Raw genomic sequence first — 21578 nt, forward strand, 5'->3', positions numbered from 1 at the left:
TTTTTTAATGATTATTATCAGATGCTACAGAAATTAAATTAATGTTTGAGAGTTGTCAAATAACTCTTAGGATAGTATTATATACATAAATGTATCAATCTCATGCAAAATTGTGCATATATATACAACATCCATATGCAGACTTGCTTGCAAATAATTTACGTATGGATTTGCAATTAAGCTTAAATAGAAAACTTACCAAAAACAAATTTTGCTGCTGCTTTTTGCTTCTACAGTAGATTGAAAATCCAGAAGTCAACTTGTTTTTTTTCTTCTTTGTGTTACCAGTGTTATTGTTAATCTGTAGTTCTAGTGAAAACTTTTTTTTCTTGCCCTGTTAGATCCAAACTGTATTAAGGAATTGGTCGTCTTCCTGCAGATTTAATAGAATAAAAAAATCAATCTAACTAAATCTCTCTAAGAAACATAACTGAAGTTCCAGTGTATTCTATTCCAGAAAAAGGGATAGTAGTGTGTTTGAAGCTGCTGTGTCTTACTGTCACATGCAGAAATGCACTAACCAGCTACAGCTGACCCAGATTCCATATGCAGTACGCTTGGACAGTTTTCCTTTTCTTAAACAAACATGCACTAGACTTAGCCGTTCAGCCCACCTCTGATGTCACTATGAACTCACTGAAGAGCAAACAAAACTCCTTAGGGTTTCCTGTCATTGCCTTTATGAAAGGGCAGGCGGAGGCTGAAGAGCTATGGACAAGGAAAGATTGTTTGCTGGTTAGAGGGAGGAGGGCACTATATGGAAACAGTCTGTGCAAGAGTTCAGCAGGCAATTACAAAACTAACATTTTATTTCACAGCCTAAAGATGCCTTTCAAGTTGTTACAGTACTGGGCTTCATTGAGAAGAAAGATTCTTTCAGACTGATGAACTCAACTTGTGTTCCCAGGAATAAAAGAGGCAGACTGACTGGGTACAACAGGAAAAATGAACCATTTATAGTCTAGAAGAATGTTGAACAGAATGTCACATTCAATTCTTGAAGTTCACTTAATAAGAAACAGTTTTAGCTGTTACACTCACAAAGAATCTGATACATGTGGAAAATGTTAAAGCTATGTTTGGTGTTGGGTTAGGTATTAGAATATTTGATGCCATCTGATTAGTATTAAAAGAAGCAGAAGCCACATGTATTACGTGCTTTTAAGAAATGAAGGATACCGTCGTCCGCTTTTAATTCTGTCACTTGACAGTTTGTGTACAGGAGTTGATTCAGTTTGGGATTTTGTTTAGTGTAGTTGTCAATTTTGTCAGAAATGGCTAATTAATTAAATTTTATGGTTTATTTTTTTCTTCTAAAATTGTTTTAGATTTGATAAATAGGTCCAAGGATCTTGTATTTTGCAGAGGAGCTCTCTAGAAAGGTACTCTTAATTGTGCTAAAGATAAAAAGGCTTTCACTTAACTTTGAGCAAGAAATAATTGTTTAGATATCTCCTTCCAGAAATAATCTATTCACTAATCCATAAATTTATAACAAATACTACACTTTTCTTCCTTATGAATCTCTGTTGTTTGAACCAGTAAACATTATTCACCCTTCTTTCTATTTTAGATAGTACACTGTTCAGATCAGGGACTTTTATTGACTATCTCTGGACACTGCCTAGTACAATGGAACCCAACATGGTTAAAGCCTTTAGGTACCACCACAATATAAATATTAAATAATAATCGCTGACTGTTATTAATTTATCATTTTAATAAATTAATATTCTAGTATTAGCAGAATAAAAATCCCGAATTAAAAATTAGATGAAAATAAAATTAGACTGTATATCAGATTCTATTTAATAACTTTCTATGAACTTTTTTGTCACCTTTCAGCCAGAAGGCTTTTAACTTGCTTCTGTGTGCATGCAGACTGTATTTATATATTAATATTGGAGCAATGCCCAGAGGCCCCACTTAGGACTGAGAGCGCCACTGTGTTAGGAGCTGTACAAGCACAATCACTGCTCCAACGAAGTGTTTTTTTAAATGTTCTTCCACCTGTAAAGCCAAACATTTTTGGGTTACTCTGACTCTAATTATACAGGTCTCAGAAAAAAGAAAAATAGAACTAATTTTAGAAGTCCCATAAGTATTACCTAAAATAGCGGGGGTGGGGGTGGGGAGGAGGTTGTACAAAGTATTGAATTTAAGGTTGCATATATTGAGACCTTCCAGGGCTAGAAGCAAGTGCTTTGTCTCATTAGAAAACTGAGATTTTCCCCATTCCAAGGGTAATCTATGAAGTTTTTCTCACCCTGCAGGGTCATGTTATATTGGGCCTTTTAACAGTTACAGGACTGAATATTGCCTGTCCTGCACTTCAGACTGTATCTTGGGGATGAAAGGAAATCATTTCTATAACAGGTTGTTTTTAAGTGGTAGCAGCATCAAGCTGCTCAGAAATTTACAGTGTTAGCATTGTCACATGAAAGTCGGAATAGCGAGCAGAATGTAGGCAAAGCAGTCACATTTTCTTATGATATGGATATCTCCTGGCAGGGGAGGGTGTAAGTATGTGTGCGCATCCCTACAGTGAAATGTGCAGACCATGAGAAGCTCTTACCAGATGCTGAAACAGCAGTAGATGTAGAAGTAGTAAATAGAAGACATAAAGTTCCAACCAAGAGAAGAGATCTATGCAACCAGTGTGGTAGAAGAGCAGTTGAAACAAAAGCATCTTCTACTGCAGAATCCCAAAATGAGGGAATTGGAGAGAAATGTCTTCAAACTTATCAGAAATAAAGATTTTCCTTTTTCCCATAGTTGTGCACAGTTTTGCTTACTGGTTTTTAGTGGGAAAAGGCATTAGGGATAGTTATGATATATAGCAACCTGCTGTTAAATCATAAATAAAAAATGGCAAAATGTCAAGGGGATAAAACCCATGCATAATCATCATGCCCTTACCCTAGACAGATTTTTGATATTACATCTATCTCCGATAGAGAAAAACTCAAGGTTCTACCTTTTCAGCACTTTTGAATTCTTGTGTAACAAATAAGCTATTAGTGAAATGAATTTAAAAATTGTGTGGCTATATTGGGGCATGTATATATTAGAATGAAATTCACCCACCCCACACATAGCATGACACTTTGCATTGATAACTCAGCCAGCCTTGTGATGGAGATGAAATTCAGTAGCCTTTTTTCCACTCCTTACAGTCCATTCCTCACCCACCTTATTTGTAGATAGTGAGGGCCCTCTTCCAACATGCAAGGGATTAAAGGAAATGTGATGCAAGTGTCATGTTGGTGAGAGAGAATAGTGTTGCATTTGTTGCAGCAATAAATGGTCAGGACTGGGACAGGCTTTGGAAGTGGAAATGGAGAGGAATACATGAACTTTGATGTCTTCTTTTACTGCCTTTTTTCCCCTCCTCCTTTCCACACACTAATGCTGCTGTTAAATCCTGCTAGCTTTAACTCCAAAGTTGTGAGACTTTGGGACAGAGAATAACGAAGTTGCCAGTGGTGAAGGAAGAAGATGGAAGCTTTAAAGATGAGACTTGGAATTAAGACACTAAACACTCAAAATCATTAAAGATCCTATAGAGCTTTTACAAAGTGTGGGGGAGAGGCAGGGGTCCTGGAACAGTTTGTATAGTGGGGGTGCTGAGAGCCATTGAAGCAAACTGTAAACCCTGTATAGGATGGAAACCACTTCAAGCCCAGGGATGTGGCAGCCCCACCCCCACTAGCCCTAGTTCCATCACGTATGGGGAAAGGGTGTTAATCCAAGTGTCCTAATCAGATTTCAATTTGCGTATACTCTTTGTCTAGCAAACGCTTTCCTGTTGCTGCAATTTGAGAAGTTTTTGTTCGTTTTGCTGGGATAGAAGGGGAGATTTTTCTGTTGGTCTGTTTCAACACAGCTGAGTTGGAGGAACTGAATATTCAGAGATTCTAAGGCCAGAAGCTAATTGTGTAGTCAGATAACTGTATATAACAGGCATAGAACTTCCTTCAAATAATTCCTGTTTTAACTAGATTATATCTTTTAGAAAAACATCCAATTGTGGTTTCATAAATGCTGGTGATGAAGAATCACCACAACCTTTGGTAAAGTGTTCCAATGGTTAGTTAATCTCCTCTGATTAAAAATTTACACCTTATTAGATTGTATCACATTGAAAATGTTTAACAAAGTTCATGTTTTTGAACCTTCTGTGTTGAATACCACTATAGGCTTGTCAGGGGAATGATGATTAATTGTTGGGATTACAGAAGCTGAGACCTGGCATAGTTGCACATAGTTTGATACTTACTTACTTACTTACTTTGAAGATTCTGAAATGTTAATATGCTTCCACTGTCAAAGACTAAAAGTCAGATTGTGCCTGGTCCCTGTATAATACACAAGGAAAGCTTCCAACCTTCCATTGTGCCTGGCCTCTGTGGAGAGAACAGAGGTGAAAGTAAGCCAGTACGGCGTACCAGACCAAACCGGCTTCCCCAGGCTGGTGCTTTAAAGGGCCTGGGGCTCCCTGCAGTGGCCAAAGCCCTGGACCTTTTAAATTGCCTCCGGAGCCCCTCTGCCGCTACCCTGGGGCTCAGGCGGCGAGGCTTGGGCGGCACTTTAAAGGGCCCGGGGCTCCTGCCGCTGCGGGGAGACCTGTAAAGTGCTGCCGGAGCCCCACCGCTGCTACCCTGGGGCTCGGGTGGCCAGAGCCCCAGGGTAGGGGTAGTGGTAGCAGGGCTCTGGCAGCACTTTAAAGGGATCCCTGCAGTGGCAGGAGCCCCAGGCCCTTTAAACCGCTCCTTAGCTCCGGGGCTTCCAGCTGCCTCTGCAGCTGGTAGCTCGAGGGGTTATTTAAAGGCCCTGGGGCTCCCAGCCACAGATGGAGCCCTGGGGCCTTTAAATCTTGATTTAAAGGCCTCACCTCTTCTGGTTGAGGCCATGCCTCTTCCGGTTGAGGCCAGGCCCCCACTCAGGACTCCAGCATATCGGTAAGTCCTATAAGTTACTTTCACCCCAGGGGAGAACGCAAGTCCTTACACTCAAAAAGCACAAAGATTTCACTGGGCTAGTACTGCTGCTGGAGCTGTTCACTGCAAAAAGGGCTGAGAAAGGAGTGAGGCAAAATCACTGGACAAGTGATGAAGGGGAGTACTCCTCCAAGGGGTGGCACAGCATTTCCAAGCAATATTATTTGTGCCTCCTTGAGGCACAAACCAGCAAAGAGCTCTTGCAGGCACAGGGCTTTTTCTCCATTGCTCCTGGAGCAAGACAAAGATTAAATGCCACAGTGGATCCTTATACACATTAGTAAGTGTGAGCAGAAGTACATTCAAATTCAATTAATTGCTTTTTCTTTTAAATTTGAAACATTAAATAAAGGAAATACTCTAATCTTATTCATTCAGGTATTTATCTCTCCGACTTGACGTATATTGACTCCGCTTACCCATCTACAGGGAGCATTCTGGAAAGCGAGCAGAGATCAAATTTAATGAACAACATACTTAGAATAATCTCAGATTTTCAGCAGTCCTGTGAATATGGTAATCTAGCTCATTTATTTATTTTGCAGTATTACTGAGGGCAACTGATAAAATAAAATGTTAATCTTCTACCATGCTGTTATTTAATAAGTCTTAACCAATTAATGTACCATTCCCATCTATAACCATAAATCCTATTAAAACCAAATTCTGGAATTGTTGGGTTATCCTGTCCTGTCAGCAGGCAGAGATAGAATGAGACTTACTTATCTTCTACTTATCGCTTCTGTATTTTCAAAATACATGCAGTGAAGATGTTTACATCTGGCCTTCCTTGGGTGCAGGGGAGGTCAGCCCATGCATGGTTATGGATGAGGGGGAACAAAAAACTGCAAAACAGTGGTGAGGGATCATTGTATTCTAAGGCCCCAACTAAAGACAATAAGAGAAATATCTGCTTGTATGCAAATGTTTTCAAGAAACTCCCTTTGTCTAACGATGACTGACATAGTGATAACTGATATATTGCCTCTTCTCTAGATATTCCTCTGTTGCCTCATGTCCAAAAATACTTGAACTCAGTTCAATACATAGAAGAGCTACAAAAGTTTGTGGAAGATGACAATTACAAGTAAGTATAAAATTCTACAACTGACTAGGTAACCTTTTCTTTTTCCTTTTAAAAAAGTGAGTTTTATGTAACAGAAACCTTGAATACAATAATGAGCAGGCAAGAGATCCTGCTTTCATTTAGGTAAATAAATCTAACCTCAACACTGCCACACTCTTACTTCCATAAGTCTCTCTCTCTTTACTATAAGGAGACTGAGAAGAAACTGGAGTTAGAAAATAAGCTACAGTAGTCATGACTTAAATTTTTCCTTTAAATATTTTATTTTGTTATTGTTTGAGGGATAGATATTTAAGAAAATTAAACATTAAAGTTGGAAAAAATCCAGTATAGTATCTTTACTCTGCTGTAAAACTGCAAAATGCTGTTGAAGGCAGAAAGTAAACAAACTGATCAGAGTAGAGATTTTTTTTCATTACTCTATTTCAGTAATTTTAGGTGGTGTGAAAATAGAAAGAATTAAATGCAGAGCGGAATATGTTTTTTTAATTTGGAAAACCCTTTAAGCATAATAGAAGGGATACAGAAGTAGACAATGAAAATAAGAGGCACGGAGAGACTTGCATATGAGGAGAGTGTGGAAAGATGGAACTGTTTGGAGAGGAGATATAAGGTAATAAAGATATATAAAGTAATGAATGGTATAGCGAAGGTAAACTAGGCACTCCTATTTACACTTTTTCATATAAGAACTAAGGGGTAGCTGATAAAAAGAAATACATTTACATTTGATAAAAGGAAATTACATTTTATACAACACTTAATTAATGTGTGTAACTCATTTGCCACAAGATATAATTGACTCCAAGACCTTAGCAGAATTCCAAAAAGAACTACATGTAACTAAGTAACTATAGAACATCCATAGGTTTATGAGAGAGATTAAAAATTATAAGAGACACAAATCCTCATGCTTCAGTGCATAAGCCAATCATTGGTGGTAGCTAGAAAGAAAATTCCATGGAATTCCAATGAAGCTATTCTATAATTGTTCATTAGAGATTCTTGCACCTTCTTGTGAACCATCTGGCTCTGACCACAGTCAGAGATTAGATATTGGACTAGAAGATATAGTGAATTGGTCCAAAGTAGCGATTCCTATGTTCATTTTATGGACTAGGCGAAGTCAATGGAGTCATGCGGTTTAACTGAATGAGGAATATGATTTTAGCGGTGCATATGCCTTTGTATACTGAGAAAATTGTGGCGATAACTTTAGTTTCTTCAAGGTGAAAGGAGATGGCCATTACTACTTTGAGAAAACCAACTGATACTTAAATCTTGTAGCATTTTCTTTCTCTTCCAAGGAAAACTACCCCTTTTCTCTGACAGGTGAAGGGTCAGAGAGGTAACTATCTGCAATTAAGATAGTTAAAAATATTTCTCAGAAGAAAAAGTACTTAAACAGTTTCCTTTTTCATGAAGCTGTATTGAACTGGTAATTTTAAAATGTTAACAATATTGTATAAATTATTCCTGTGGCTAACAAACCTTTAAACTTTTATTTTCTAAAAAGTTCTTCCTAACTTCATGTTAATTTAAAAATGGTCAATTCATCGAAATGTTCAGCAAAAAGCAGTTTGCAGCTTTCCAATAATATTGAAGACGTCATGGAAAAGTAAACAGCTTGAATTATTAACCCAGTCAATATGATTATATATTGTATCAAGAATCTACAGAAGAATATTTCATTTGTTTTTAAAATAGTAGAGCACATTTCACTGGTGATGTTTACCCCTTCACATAACATATGAACAAGGGGTCATCCAGTGAAATTAATAGGTAGCAGTTTAAAACAAACATGTGGAAGTACTTCTTCCCACAACGCTCAGTTGACCTGTGGAACTCATTGCCAAGGGATGTTGTGAGGGCCAAAAATATATCTGATTCAAAAAAAAGAATTACCTAAGTTCATGGAAGATAGGTCTCTCAATGGCTGTTAGCCAAGATGGTCAGGGATGCAACTCCATGCTTTGAGTGTGTCTACACCTCTAATTACTAGAAGCTGGAACCAGAAGATCAGGTGGATCACTTGATAAATTTGTTGTCGTCTGTTCACTCCCTCTGAAGCATCTGGCACTGGCCACTGTCAAAAGACAGGGTACTGGGCTAGACGGGATCATTGATCTGACCCAATGTGGCCATTCTTATGTTCTTATTGGTTAAAACCTATAGGGCAGGGGTTCTCAAACTGGGTGTTGCGATGTTATTACATGGGGGGGTCACGAGCTGTCAAGCTCCATCCCAAACCCCACTTTGCCTCCAGCATTTATTATGGTGTTAAATATATAAAAAAATGTTTTTAATTTATAAGGGCGGGGGATCACACTCAGAGACATGCTATGTGAAAGGGGTCACCAGTAAAAAAAAAAAAAAAAAAAAAGTTTGAGACACTGTTATAGGAGTTTCAGAACAAATTAAAACAGAGGATAATAAATGGTTTTGCCTACTGTGACTCCTGCATATGCCTTTTTATTTTCATCACTGCTGTGGAAAGCAGAACATCAAGTACAATAAATATAAACTTGGATTAAGTAAAAGAAAAAAAGTGGGTTGGTTGTTGCCCCCTTTTAATTGCTACGTGAGTGATATGCATATCTGAAATTTCTCGTATGTGCATAGCCTCTCTTACACTTGTGATAGCAAAACATCTTGCAGCATAAGCCAACAAATATTTTAGCTTTCAAAGCTTTACATTAAAACACTTCAGGTTCCTGATAAATTAACACTTTAACTTCTGTTCCTTTTTTAATGCAGGCTTTCATTAAAGATAGAGCCAGGAACCAGCACCCCTCGTTCTGCTGCTTCCAGAGAAGATTTAGTAGGTAAATGCTTACTTACCAGAAGACATCAAAATCTGAAATCCATTCTCCGCTGCCTTTGAGTTACTAGACAAAAAATATTTACCTAAAAGTGAAGTGCGATAAAAGATTTACAAAATGTATTTGTCATAAAAATTCTGAGTCAGTTCCTTGGTTTAAATATTCATTGTCTGCCATGTCACACTAAATAACTTCATATTTGCTGTTTTCCTCTTAAAGGCCTTTTCTTTCTTGGAACAATTACCTGTCAAAGGTGTAGATCTTGCTTGATCTGCAGCATACAAGATGTACATTTAAAAATGTTTTATGGTGGGATTTTCAAGAGTCAATGTGACTTAGGAGCACAAGTTCAAATATGTTCAATGAGACGTGCTCCTAATTCACTTGGGTGCTTTTGAAAATCTACTCTTAGACTGAAAGTACAATTATTTCTTTAAAATAAACATTTTAATATGTTAAGGAACTGCTCCTAATATAGTATAAAAGAAATGCTATTAAAGAAGACATCTGGTTAACTAGCAAAAGATTCAGCCTATGTAAGGAACTGGTGTAACCACAGGTCAGGGCCTGTGAGCCAACTTACCTTCCGAAATAATGCACATATAGTTTAAAAATAAACTTTTTCAACATTGCACGTTCTTACAGGAGAACGATTATTAAAATTTAGCTTCAGGGTATGCAGTAAGAGGAAAATGCTATGGTACATAGAATCTTAGAATCACAGAAATGTAGGGCTAGAAGGGACCTTAAGAAATCATCTAATCCAGACTCCTGCACTGAAGCAGGACCAAGTATACCTATACTGTCTCTGACAGGTGTTTATCTAACCTGTTAAAGATCTCCAATGACAGCTATTCCACAACCTCCCTTAGTAGCCTGTTCCAGTGTTTAGCTGTCCTTATACCGTGGAACCTTAAAGTTACAAACACTTCGGGAATGGAGGTTGTTCGTAATTCTGAAATGTTCATAACTGAACAAAATGTTACGGTTGTTCTTTCAAAAGTTTACAACTGAACAGTGACATAATAATATAATTATTATTATATTATTATTATATTATTATAACAGTGACTTAATACATATTTGAAACTTTACTATGCAAAAGAAAAATGCTGCTTTCCCTTGATTTTTTTAGTCGTTTACATTTAACACAGTACTGTATTGCATTTGCTTTTTTTTTTTTTTTCCCCCGTCTCTTCTGCTGCCTGATTGTGTATTTCCAGTTCCAAATGAGGTGTGTGGTTGACTGGTGTGTTTGAAACTTCAAGGTTCTACTGTAGTTAGAAAGATTTTCATGCTATCTAACCTACATCTCCCTTGCTAGCTAACCTAAATCTCCAGATTAAACCCATTACATATTGTCCTATGTTTAGTGGACATGGAAAACAATTTATCACCACCATCTTATAACAACCCTTTAACATATTTGAAGTCTTATCAGGTTTCCCCTCAGTCTTCTTTTCTCAAGACTAAATATGCCCATTTTTTAAAACCTTTTATCATTTTTGTTGCTCTCCTCTGGACTCTCCAGGTTGTCCATATCTTTCCTAAAATGTGGTGCTCAGAACTGGACACGGTACTCCAGCTGAGTCCTCACCAGTGCCAAGTAGGCAGGACAGTTACCTCCCATATCTTATTTACAACACTCCTGTTAATACACACCTGAACAATATTAACCTTTTTACCAACTGCATCACACTATTGACTTGTATTCAATTTATGATCCATTATAACTCCCAAATCCTTTTCAGCAGTACTACTGCCTAATCAATTATTGCCCATTTTGTAGTTGTGCATTTGTTTTTTTTCTTCCTGGGTGTAGTACATTGCCCTTTATTGAATATCTTCAGTTGATGATATTCTCCAATTTGTCTCAGTCATTTTGAAGCTCTTGCAACCCCTCCCAGCTGGTGTCATCCAAACATTTTAGAAGGATACTCTCCACTCCATTATCTAAATCATTACTGAAAATTTTGAATGGTACTGGACCCAGGACTGACCCCTGCCAGACCCCACTAGATACATCCTCCCAGTTTGGCAGCAAACCATTGATAATGACTGTCTGAATACAACCTTTCAACCAGTTTTGGAACTACCTTGTAGTAATTTCTTCTACACCACATTTTCCTAATTTGCATATAAGACTGTCATGTGGGACTTTCTCAAAAGCCTTGCTAAAATAAAGATATATCTTGTCTACATCTTTCCTGCTATCCACTAGGCCAATAACCCTGTCAAAGAAGGAAATCAGGTTGGCGTGGCATGATTTGTTCTTGACAAATCGGTGCTGGCTATTACGTACAATCCTGTTATCCTATAGATGCTTAGAAAATTATTGCTGACTGGTGTATAGTCCCCTGGGTCCTCTTTGTTCCCCATTTTAAAGATAGGTACTATGTTTGCCCTTCTCAGTTCTCTGGGACCTCATGCATTCTCCATGTGTTCTCCAAGATAATTACTAGCATATGTGTCTTTAAGGTTACAGGATACATTAAAAAAATTGTATTTGGGTAATCCTAGAAATGTAGGACTAGAAGGGACCTTGAGAGGTCATCTAGTCCAGTCCCCTGAACTCATGGCAGGACTAAATATTATCTAGACCATCCCTGACAGGTGTTTTTCTAACCTGCTCTTAAAAATCTCCAATTATAGAGTTTCCACAACCTCCCTAGGCAATTTATTCCAATGCTTAACTACCCTGAGAGTAAGGAAGTTTTTCCTAATATCCAATCTAAACTGCCCTTGCTGCAATTTAAGGCTGTTGCTTCTTGTCCTGTCCTCAGAGGTTAAGGAAAACAATTTTTCTCCCTCCTCCTTGTAACAATCTTTTTTATACTTGAAAACTGTTATGTCCTCCCCTCAGTCTTCTCTTCTCCAGACTAAATAAACCCATTTTTTTTCAATCTTCCCTATAGGTCATGTTTTATAGACCTTTAATCATTTTTGTTGCTCTTCTCTGGACTTTTTCCAATTTGTCCAGATCTTTCCTGAAATGTGATGCCCAGAACTGGACACAGTGTTCCAGTTGAGGCCATATCAGTGCAGAAGAATTACTTTTCATGTCCTGTTACAACACTTCTGCTAATTCATTCTGGAATTAAATATTATTATTTTTCTTTTCAATAGTGTTACGTTGTTGACTCATATTTAGCTCGTGATCCACTGAGACTAGGGCTCTACCAAATTCACGGTCCATGTTGGTCAATTTCACAGTCATAGAATTTTAGAAATCAAGCCACCGTTTTCCAGCCACCAAGCTCTGAAGACTGCCACCCATACTTCTATGCTATACCATGATGCCGCTACAATAACCTTGAGAACCCCTCCCCCACACAACCCTGTTTTGGGTCAGGACCTCCTGTTTGAGAAACGCTGATCTTCCCTGTGAAATCTGTATAGTATAGGGTAAAAGTACACACAAGACCAGATTTCACGATCTGTAACACATTTTTCACAGCTGTGAATTTTGCAGGGCCCTAAATGTGACCCCAGATCCCTTTCTGCAGTACTCTTTCATAAGCAGTCATTTCCATTTTGTATGTGTGCAGCTGATGGTTCCTTCCTAAGTAGAGTAATTTGCATTCATTCTTACTGAATTTCATCTTATTTACTTCCGACCATTTCTCTAGTTTGTCCAGATTATTTAGAATTTTAATCCCATCCTCCAAAATACTTGCAACCCTCCCAGCTTGGCATCGTCCGCAAACTTTATAAGTGTACTCTCTATGCCATTATCTAAATCATTGATGAAGATATTGAACAGAACTGATCCCTGCAGGACCCGCCTCAATATTCCCTTCCAGCTTTACTGTGAACCACTGATAACTACTCTCTGGGAATGTTTTTCCAACCAGATAAGGACTCACCTTATAGTAGATCCCCAACTTGGTAAGGCAACTCCATCTTTTCATGTGCTGTATATTTATACCTGCCTACTGTATTTTTCACTCCGTGCATCTGATGAAGTGGGTTATAGCCCATGAAAGCTTATCCCCAAATAAGTTTGTTAGTCTCCAAGGCGGGGCGGGCAAACTTTTTGGCCTGAGGGCTGCATTGGGTTTCAGAAATTGTATGGCAGGCCAGTTAGGGGAAGTTGTGCCTCCCGAAACAGGTAGGCGTGGCCCGGCCCCCACCCCCTATCCCTTCCTGCTTCTCGCCCCCTGACGGCCCCCTGGGACTCCTGCCCCATCCAAGCCCCCTGACCACCCCCGGACCCTCTGCCCCTAACTGACCCCTGATCCATCCAACACTCTTTGGGGGAGGGATAGCTCAGTGGTTTGAGGATTGGCCTGCTAAACCCAAGGTTGTGAGTTCAATCCTTGAGGGGGCTATTTAGGGAACTGGGGTTTAAAAAAAAAAACTGTCTGGGAATTTGCCCTGCTTTGAGCAGGGGGTTGGACTAAATGATCTCCTGAGGTCCCTTCCATCCCTGATATTCTATATTCTATTCTATGAACCCCCTCTCCTTCCTGACTGCCCCCCAGGGACTTCTGTCCCATCCAACCACCCCTTCTCCCTAGCCCCGGACCACCGCCGGAACCCCCACCCCTGACTGCCCCCAGCTGCCCCATCCAACCCCTCCTCTCATTCCTGACTGCTCCCCTGAAACCCCGGTCCCATCCACCCCCTGCTCCCTGCCCGCCCCCGGAATCTCCACCCCTGTCGGCCTCCCATCGCCCCATCCAACCCCTCTTCTCCTTCCTGACTGCCCCCACCTGGGACCTCTGCCCCATCCAACCACCCCTTCTCTCTGACCGCCCCCATTCAACCCCCCTTGTTCCTTGTACTCTGACTGCCCCGACCCCTGACCATCCCCCAAACTCCCCTGCCCTCTATCCAACTCCCCCCCCACCCGCTCCCTGCCCCCTTACTGCGCTGCCGGGAGCACCATGACAGGCAGCCACGCCACCCAATTGGAGCCAGCCACACACCACGCAGCACAGAACACTGGGTCAGGCCAGGCTCTGCAGCTGTGCTGCCCCAGGAGCTTGTGCCCAGAGCATTACACCAGTGGCGCAGTGAGCTGAGGCTGCAGGGGAGGGGGAATAGCAGGGGAGGGGCCGGGAGCTAGCCTCCCGTCCAGGAGCTCAGGGGCCGGAGAGAACGGTCCCGCAGGCTGGATGTGGCCCGCGGGCCATAGTTTGCCCACCTGTGCTCTAAGGTGCCACAAGGATTCCTCATTGTTTTTGCTGATACAGACTAACACGGCTACCCCTCTGAAACCTATCTCCATCTAGGTTGTATTTCCCTAGTTTGTTTATCGGAAGGTCATAGAAGACAGTATCAGAAACCTTAGTGAAGTCAAGATATACTGCGTCTACCGCTTCCCCCCATCCACAAGGCGTATTACCCTGCCAAAGAAAGCTATTAGGTTGCTTTGACACAATTTGTTCTTGACAAATCCATGCTGGCTGTTACTTATCACCTTATTATCTTCTAGGTGTTTGCAAATTGATTTTTTAATGATTTTCTTCATTATGTTTCTGGGTATAGAAGTTAAGCTGACTAGTCTGTAATTCCCCGAGTTGTTCTTATTTCCCTTTCTTATAGATGGGCACTATATTTGCCCTTTTCCAGTCCTCTGGAATCTCTCCCATCTTCTGTGCCTTTTAGAAGATAATTGCTAATGGCTCAGATATCTCCTCAGTCAGCTCCTTGAGTATCTAGGATGTATTTCGTCAGGCCCTGGTGGCTTGAAGACCTCTAACTTATAGAAGTAGTTTTTAATTTTTTCATTCCCTATTTTAGCCTCTGATCCTACCTCATTTTCACTGGCATTCACTATGTTAGACATCCAATCATTACTAACTTGTTTGGTGAAAAATTAAACAAAAACGTTATCTAGCACTTCCGCCATTTCTACATTTTCTGTTGCTTTTTCTCCACTGATTGACTAACGGGCTTATCCTGTTCTTGGTCTTCCTCTTGCTTCTAATGTATTTGTAGAATGTTTTCTTGTTACCCTTTATGTCTCTAGCTATTTTAATCTCATTTTGTGCCTTGGTCTTTCTAATTTTGTCCCTACATTCTTGTGTCATTTGTTTATATTCATCCTTTATAATTTGACCTAGTTTCTGCTTTTTGTAGGACTCTTTTTTTGAGTTTCAGATCATTGAAGATCTCTTTGTTAAGCCAGGGTGGTCTTTTGCCATGCTTCCTATCTTTCCTATGCAGTGGGATAGTTTGCTCTTGTTTGCTAATATAATATCTCTTTGAAAAACCTGGGAGCTCTCTTGAACTGTTTCTCCCCTTAGACTTGCTTCCCATGGGATCTCACCTACCAACTCCCTGAGTTTGCTAAAATCTGCCTTCTTGAAATCCATTATCTTTATTGTGCTGTTTTCCCTCCTACCATTCCTTAGAATCATGAATTCTACCATTTCATGATCACATTCACCTAAGCTGCCTTCCACTTTGAAATTCTCAACCAGTTCCTCCCTATTTGTCAAAATCAAATCTAGAACAGCCTCTTCTCTAGTAGATTTCTCCACCTTCTGAAATTAAAAAAAAACAAAACAAAAACTGTCTCCAATACATTCCAAGAACTTGTTGGATAATCTGTGCCCTGCTATGTTGTTTTCCCAACAGATGTCTGGGTAACTGAAGTCCCCCATCACCACCAAGTCCTAAGCTTTGGATCATTTTGTTAGTTGCTAAAAAAAAAAAAAAAAAAAAAAAGCCTCGTCCATCTCTTCTGCCTGCTTAGGTGGTCTGTAGTAGACCCTCTACCATGACATCACCCTTGTTTTTTACCCCTTTTATCCTTACCCAGAGATTTTCAGCAAGTCTGTCTCCTATTTCCATCTCAACCTCAGTTGACATGATCTTCCGCAGTTTCCTTAAAGACACTATTTTAGTGTATACAAGCAAAGGAACAGAATTAAGGTGTTGATTGGAATCTTGAATCTGAATTTCCTGATCTTTGTGCAATGAAATAGCAAAGTTAATATTTTGTAAGGAATCTTATCTAACAAGAAATCAGATTGGGGACCATTGCATCCAAAACCAGTAAGGCTACCTAGTAAGCAGGGCTGGCTCTAGGCACCAGCGCTCCAAGCATGCGCTTGGAGCGGTACTCTGGCTCTTTTTTTTGTTTTGTTTTTTTTGGCTTGGGACGCAAAAAGCCAGGAGCTGGCCCTGAGTGGAGGTCAGCTGCGGCGGTGGGGGGGCGCAGGGAGGGCCACAGGAAGTAACCCTGGCGGGGGGGAGGAACTGCTCCTCCACTCCACTGCCGCCTGCTCCCCTGAGCATGCTGCTGCTCTGCTTCTCCCGCCTCTCTCTCTGCATATCAGCTGTTTTGCGGCAAGCCTGGGAGGGAGGGGGGAGAAGCGAAGTGGCTGCAGCGCACTCAGGGGAGCAGGCGGAGTGGAGGTGAGCTGCGGCGGCGTGGGGAGGGCCGCAGGAAGTAACCCGAGGGGACGACAGAGGAACCGCTCCCCCCAGCTCACCTCCGCCTCCTCCCCCGAGTGCGCTGCCACTTTGCTTGGGGCGGCAAAAAACTTGGAGCCGGCCCTGCTAGTAAGCTAAAGTTGAATCTGCTTCTCCTGTTTTATTTGTGGCTTTAAGACAACTATCTAAAGAACAAACAATATGTAAATGTGCTATACAGTATGTCTACACTGCAATTAAAAACCTGCAGCTGGCTCATGCTCACGGGGCTTGAGCTAAGGGGTTGTTTAAGGGCTTGAGCTGCAGGGCTTGAGCTAACGAGTTGTGTAGACATTCAGGCTTGGTCTGCAGTCCTGGCTGTAGGACCCTGCAAGGTGGGAGGGTCCCAGACCCGAGCCTGAATGTCTATACCTCAATTAAACAGCCCTGCAGCACAAGCCCTGCGAGCCTGAGGAAGCTGGCATGGGCCCGGTGCAGGTTTTTAACTGCAGTGTAGACATACCCATCAATTCCTTTCCAGCCAGCTTCTCCATTCCCAACAGACTTGACCTGGCTCTGCTTTGCCTTTGTAATGCTCCAGGTTTTTTAACATATTTATTATTTTAATAAGAATAAATACTATTTTAAAATGACATAGAATAATAAAATTTATGATTGCTTCCCTCTCTGTGACATGGAGAAAAAGCCCTTTTTATTTCACAATGATGTTAGGAGGAATAACTACTTAATGGTAAAACTATGTTATAAAGATGAAAAGGTTAAGATCAAAAGAAACCTTTTCCTTATTCCTTTTAGATGCTTCCTTTGTATCAGAGTATACCAAAAGACACATTACTTATCTAATGGGAATGTATAGTATAATGGTTTGACTTTTTTAAAAGACTCAAATGTTTATATTCTTATTGCTTTTTAACAATAATTATCAGCTCCTTTTAAACTGAATTTTAATTTTGTACTTTAGCAAGATCCTGCAGTATTTTCTCAGTAAGAATCTTGTACAATTTTTAGAAAGATATGAACCTTGTATTTTTTTGGAGGGCTGATGAATAGCATTTGAAGTAGTCCCATTGGTATTTCTCATGCTCAGTTGAAATTTCCTATTTTTCCTTTGCTCACAGGCTCTGAAGTAGGAGCATCTCCACAAAGTGCACGGAAAAATGTTGCAGCTGAAGGAGCATTGCTCCCACCAACTCCTCCATCACCTAGGAACCTGATACCACATGGGCATAGGAAATGTCACAGCTTGGGATACAAGTCAGCATTTTATTTACTTTTACAAGTTTGAGCATTTACATATTGGACCGTCTTCTGACAACAAAAGCTTTTGCTTTAAAATCGAAGTATTTAATTAGCAATCTTTCTATATAAAGACCACAAAACACAGCTCATATTCTGGAAGGAATTTATGCAAGAAACAGGGTTTGTCCATTAGTTTATCAGGTTTTTTTTAACTTGCATTATGATGTCTTACTGCTTGCCTCTGAAAGCTGCATTCCTTACAGCTCGCCTTCTGTGAGTGAGCCTGACCCAGGAAACGATGAACCAGATCTTCCTCAGTTAGAGTACCTGACCTGGATTTCCTCATTGCACACTTAACATAAAATTGCTTTTTAAGTAAAAATAAAAAAGGTCCTGATACTTATGTGATTTTAGAGCTTGCATGGATTGCGTCTTGTTACCTGCAGCAATTTGGGTTTCCTTTATTTTTTGAATTTGCAAGAGCAGATCCCATGAGATTCCAAATCTGGCAGGTACAATATGATTGCTTAGAACCAGAGCACCTTTCTCTATGTGAAGCTAAAATAATTCTGTCTCACAAGGTTGCTCATTTAGTATGGTACTTCAAGTAGTAGATTTTTAATAATTTTTTAAGCAAGTGGTGTTTAGTTCCTTTTTAATCAGTTATCCTTCTAATTCATATTCTCTCCTTTCCCTTATGCCTTCCATAAATTACAGCTGAAAGGAATTGAGGCCATAATAAAGTGCATCCAGCTTTTATTGTTTTGAGATGAACTAATTATCTCCAATTGTATGTGAGACATGTTGAATTATTTCTCTGTAAACTTGCTCGCATGAAATTTAACCTCTACAATTGCTGTTTAAAGAAGAAAAACATCCTATACATGCAATGAAGTCCACTCTATCCTAAAAGAATGGAGAGAGAAAAAACTTTTGTTTTGGACTTTTGTGCCCCTTAATTTTGTAACAGGCAAACACACTTTAGTGGGACTGTCGATTTAAAAGTTGTGTTAGCCATTCTCAGATTTGTTCTGTCCTAACAGAACTCTAAAGGAACCAGATAGAATTTATTATATATATATACTTTACCAAATATTGGTACACAGCACTGTATCTCCAAGACTCACATTAATGGCAACTCGAGTCACAGAGCCAAATCTCTGCACTGCACTGGAAATTTATCCCAAATGATTTACTGGTTTCAGAACTTCTTCAAGCTCAGTAGTCTCTAGCAATAACAATGTTTACCTACAGAGAAATGATAAACTGCTAATTTCATTTTTTCTTCGAACAGTTTTGTGTATTCATAGTTATTGAAGAGCTGAGATTTGTCCTGTTAGCTTCTGAGATTCATGGCAGTAGTTCTAACAGAGGCTTATAATGAGAAGTTAGCTACTATGTGTACATGTACCCATTATAGCTCAAGACTTCTGTGTAGAGTTGTATGGGACAGGAGCTGTACTTTTCTGTATCCTTAGACAGTTCTGCATTCCACATGAATTTAAAATATGGAGCTGTGTAGAATGTTACTTTTAGAGAACAGTAGTTATACAGGTAAGGAATTTTACGCTACAGTGAGAATACCAGTCTCAATGGATTCCTACACATTGGCTCTTGCATCTGTGGGATGAGCTGGCAGGAACTCAGAAGTTCTAGCTGTCAGAATTAACTGGTGTTGGTTTGCTCTCCCCAGTGCTTTGATGAGCTGTGATTGACTATTGAAGGAGCTCCCCTGGCACTGCAGCCCATTAATCAGTAACATTTGTGACATATCAGCATAAAGTTTCTCAGTTTTGACTTCTGTTTCCCAGTGTACCCTTTGCTATGGTCTCTAGTCAGTCTCTGTAATTAAAACATTTTGATATTTTTTTAAATAGAGGCATTTTCCACCAAGATACCTATTGAGTTTTGACTTTCCAATGTGGCGTTACCCCCTTCTGCTCCACTCTGAGCTAGATATGGTCCAATTGCCTCATTGACACTCTGGCCTTTGGGCCTGTTTACATCATTCTTTTAGAGAAGCAGATTAATTTTTCCTTCATGAAGCATTTGATTTTTTTTTAATTGAAAGTCCAGTAAAAATCATGGAGTTTTTATTTGCTCTTTCATATTAGCTACTCTTAAAAACCCATGCAGAAAATCTTCTAGACCAGCTTTATATCTCACATACCACTTACCTTTTGCTGAGGCAGACAGTCAACTTCCTTTTAAGCTATAATTAAATCTGTTCCATGGCTGAGCAACGCTCGTTACCCTTCTTTTGAAAGTATACCCAAAAACTATGTCAGTGTCTCCTCAGTTCCCTTGTCACCTCAAGGAGCACGTTCTAGAGATTATTCTCTAATTCATCTCTTTCATGTGAAAGCTTTATAAACTACAATAAAAACATGATGTTTATCTGTACAAGTATGAGGCTAACATGACCTCATTTTGTCCCTAGCATATAAAATACAGTTAATTTTCAAAGTTCTTATAATTAAATTAAAGTACTTTCATTTTCATTCAGATAAATGTTATTTCAAGCAACAGTCTTCCCTCGGTCCTCAGGGGCATTGAGCAGTTTTGGTACTAATAACCCATGCAAGTTATACCACTAGAGCTTTGTCAATGAGCCCATTAAATTATCAAGGGGTGCACAGCAAACTATGTAGTATTCTTTAATACCTTGGAGCAGTGGCTGTTGAAATATATTAAGAATATTTGTATCCTCATTTGTTCCAGTTTCATACACAAAATGAATACAGCAGAGTTTAAAAGTGCAACATTCCCCAACGCAGGACCAAGGCACCTATTGGACGACAGTGTCATGGAACCTCATGCCCCATCCAGAGGGCAAGCAGAGAGCTCCACCCTTTCTAGTGGAATTTCAATAGGTGAGACATTTTTAAAATTTAGCTGTGCTAGTAAAAATGTGTTTTAGTACAGTTGACTCAATGGTGTGTACCAGCAGGACTATTATAAAATTGTAATAGTGTTTTAGAACAAAGGTAGGCAGGAATGTGCAGCGGGGGAACTGTATGTGAAAAGTGGCAGAATAAATGGCATGACCTGAACTGCAGCTTGAGAGCTCATTATTAGATGATTGTTTTAAAACCTATTCAGTGATGCATCCAAACAATAATTGTTTTACCACTTTCTTTCCAGATATTTTTCCAAGCAAATCCTTTGTTCAAATCATGCCAAATTAAAACTTTTTGCCTTCTGGCACTGATCATTATTTAAAATGTAATACTGAATTAACAACACAAATTTAAATTGTGGAAAAGAAAACCTCTATCTAGTAAGTTTTCTTACTGGAGAAGGTGGTAATTTTGGAGGATAAGGGAGTTTAAGCTTTATCCTTCTACTGGGAGAAATAGCTCCTAGTAGGATATGTGGTGATTAAAAAAAAAAAAATTAAAAAAAAGTAAATATATTCAAAATAATAGGAGACAGTTCCTTGTTAAAATTTTCTATCAATTTTTGTTTCTAAACTTTCCTGCATCATTTAAGGCTTGTCTACCCTACTGCTTAAGTCAATGCAACTTATGTCTCTCAGGTGTGTGAAAAAGCCCACCCGCACCCCACTCTTGAGCGATGCAAGTTACATTGACCTAAGCACTGTCCACACAAGCATCAATGCAGCTGCACCAATGTAGCACTATAGTGAAGACTAATCCTGAGATCCTTTTCCCCTCCTCCTATTATCCAGGAGCCAGGCTACCCTTTTAAGTAGCATTTTATGCCCCAGCATCTATATTCAGCTGACCTTCATTGACTGCTTCAGGCATTGCAGTTGTTCAGCATCTCTCAGAATTAGGTTTTAGCTATGTCATTCTCAATTTATCTTATAAAATAAAAGTTGCATTAAAAGTCACTGTCACTTCTGTTGCTGTTGAAAGGGAGCTGGCACATTTTGAAAAGGACAATTTAAAATTTTCACTTTCCTCTGTCTCTTTCTGCTCCTTTCCCCCATGTGACTTCTGTTATATTTGTCTGTTTGGTCCACTTGCCCACTCACGCATTTACTATAGTGGGTGGTCACTGATGTGTTTTGCAGGG

At 39.7% G+C, this 21578-nt stretch overlaps 2 protein-coding genes across 7 annotated transcripts in view; one reads left to right on the plus strand and one right to left on the minus strand.

Annotated features, from left to right (window-relative positions):
• ANGPTL1 (angiopoietin like 1) overlaps positions 1–544 on the minus strand; it is a 39041-nt gene extending 38497 nt beyond the window's left edge. Inside the window, exon 1 of the mRNA XM_039483904.1 lies at positions 200–544. The gene's annotated coding sequence lies outside the window, so the exon portion shown is untranslated. The remainder of the gene's footprint in view (positions 1–199) is intronic.
• RALGPS2 (Ral GEF with PH domain and SH3 binding motif 2) overlaps positions 1–21578 on the plus strand; it is a 310247-nt gene that overhangs the window by 214020 nt on the left and 74649 nt on the right. For all 6 annotated transcript variants that reach the window (XM_039483899.1, XM_039483897.1, XM_039483900.1 and 3 more), the window contains 5 exons: positions 5379–5516; positions 5997–6087; positions 8845–8912; positions 17417–17552; positions 20259–20410. In XM_039483899.1, the coding sequence (XP_039339833.1) occupies positions 5379–5516; positions 5997–6087; positions 8845–8912; positions 17417–17552; positions 20259–20410 (585 nt within the window). The remainder of the gene's footprint in view (positions 1–5378; positions 5517–5996; positions 6088–8844; positions 8913–17416; positions 17553–20258; positions 20411–21578) is intronic.

This window comes from Mauremys reevesii, linkage group 8 (genome assembly GCF_016161935.1).
Source record: "Mauremys reevesii isolate NIE-2019 linkage group 8, ASM1616193v1, whole genome shotgun sequence".
Classification (NCBI taxonomy): domain Eukaryota; kingdom Metazoa; phylum Chordata; order Testudines; family Geoemydidae; genus Mauremys; species Mauremys reevesii.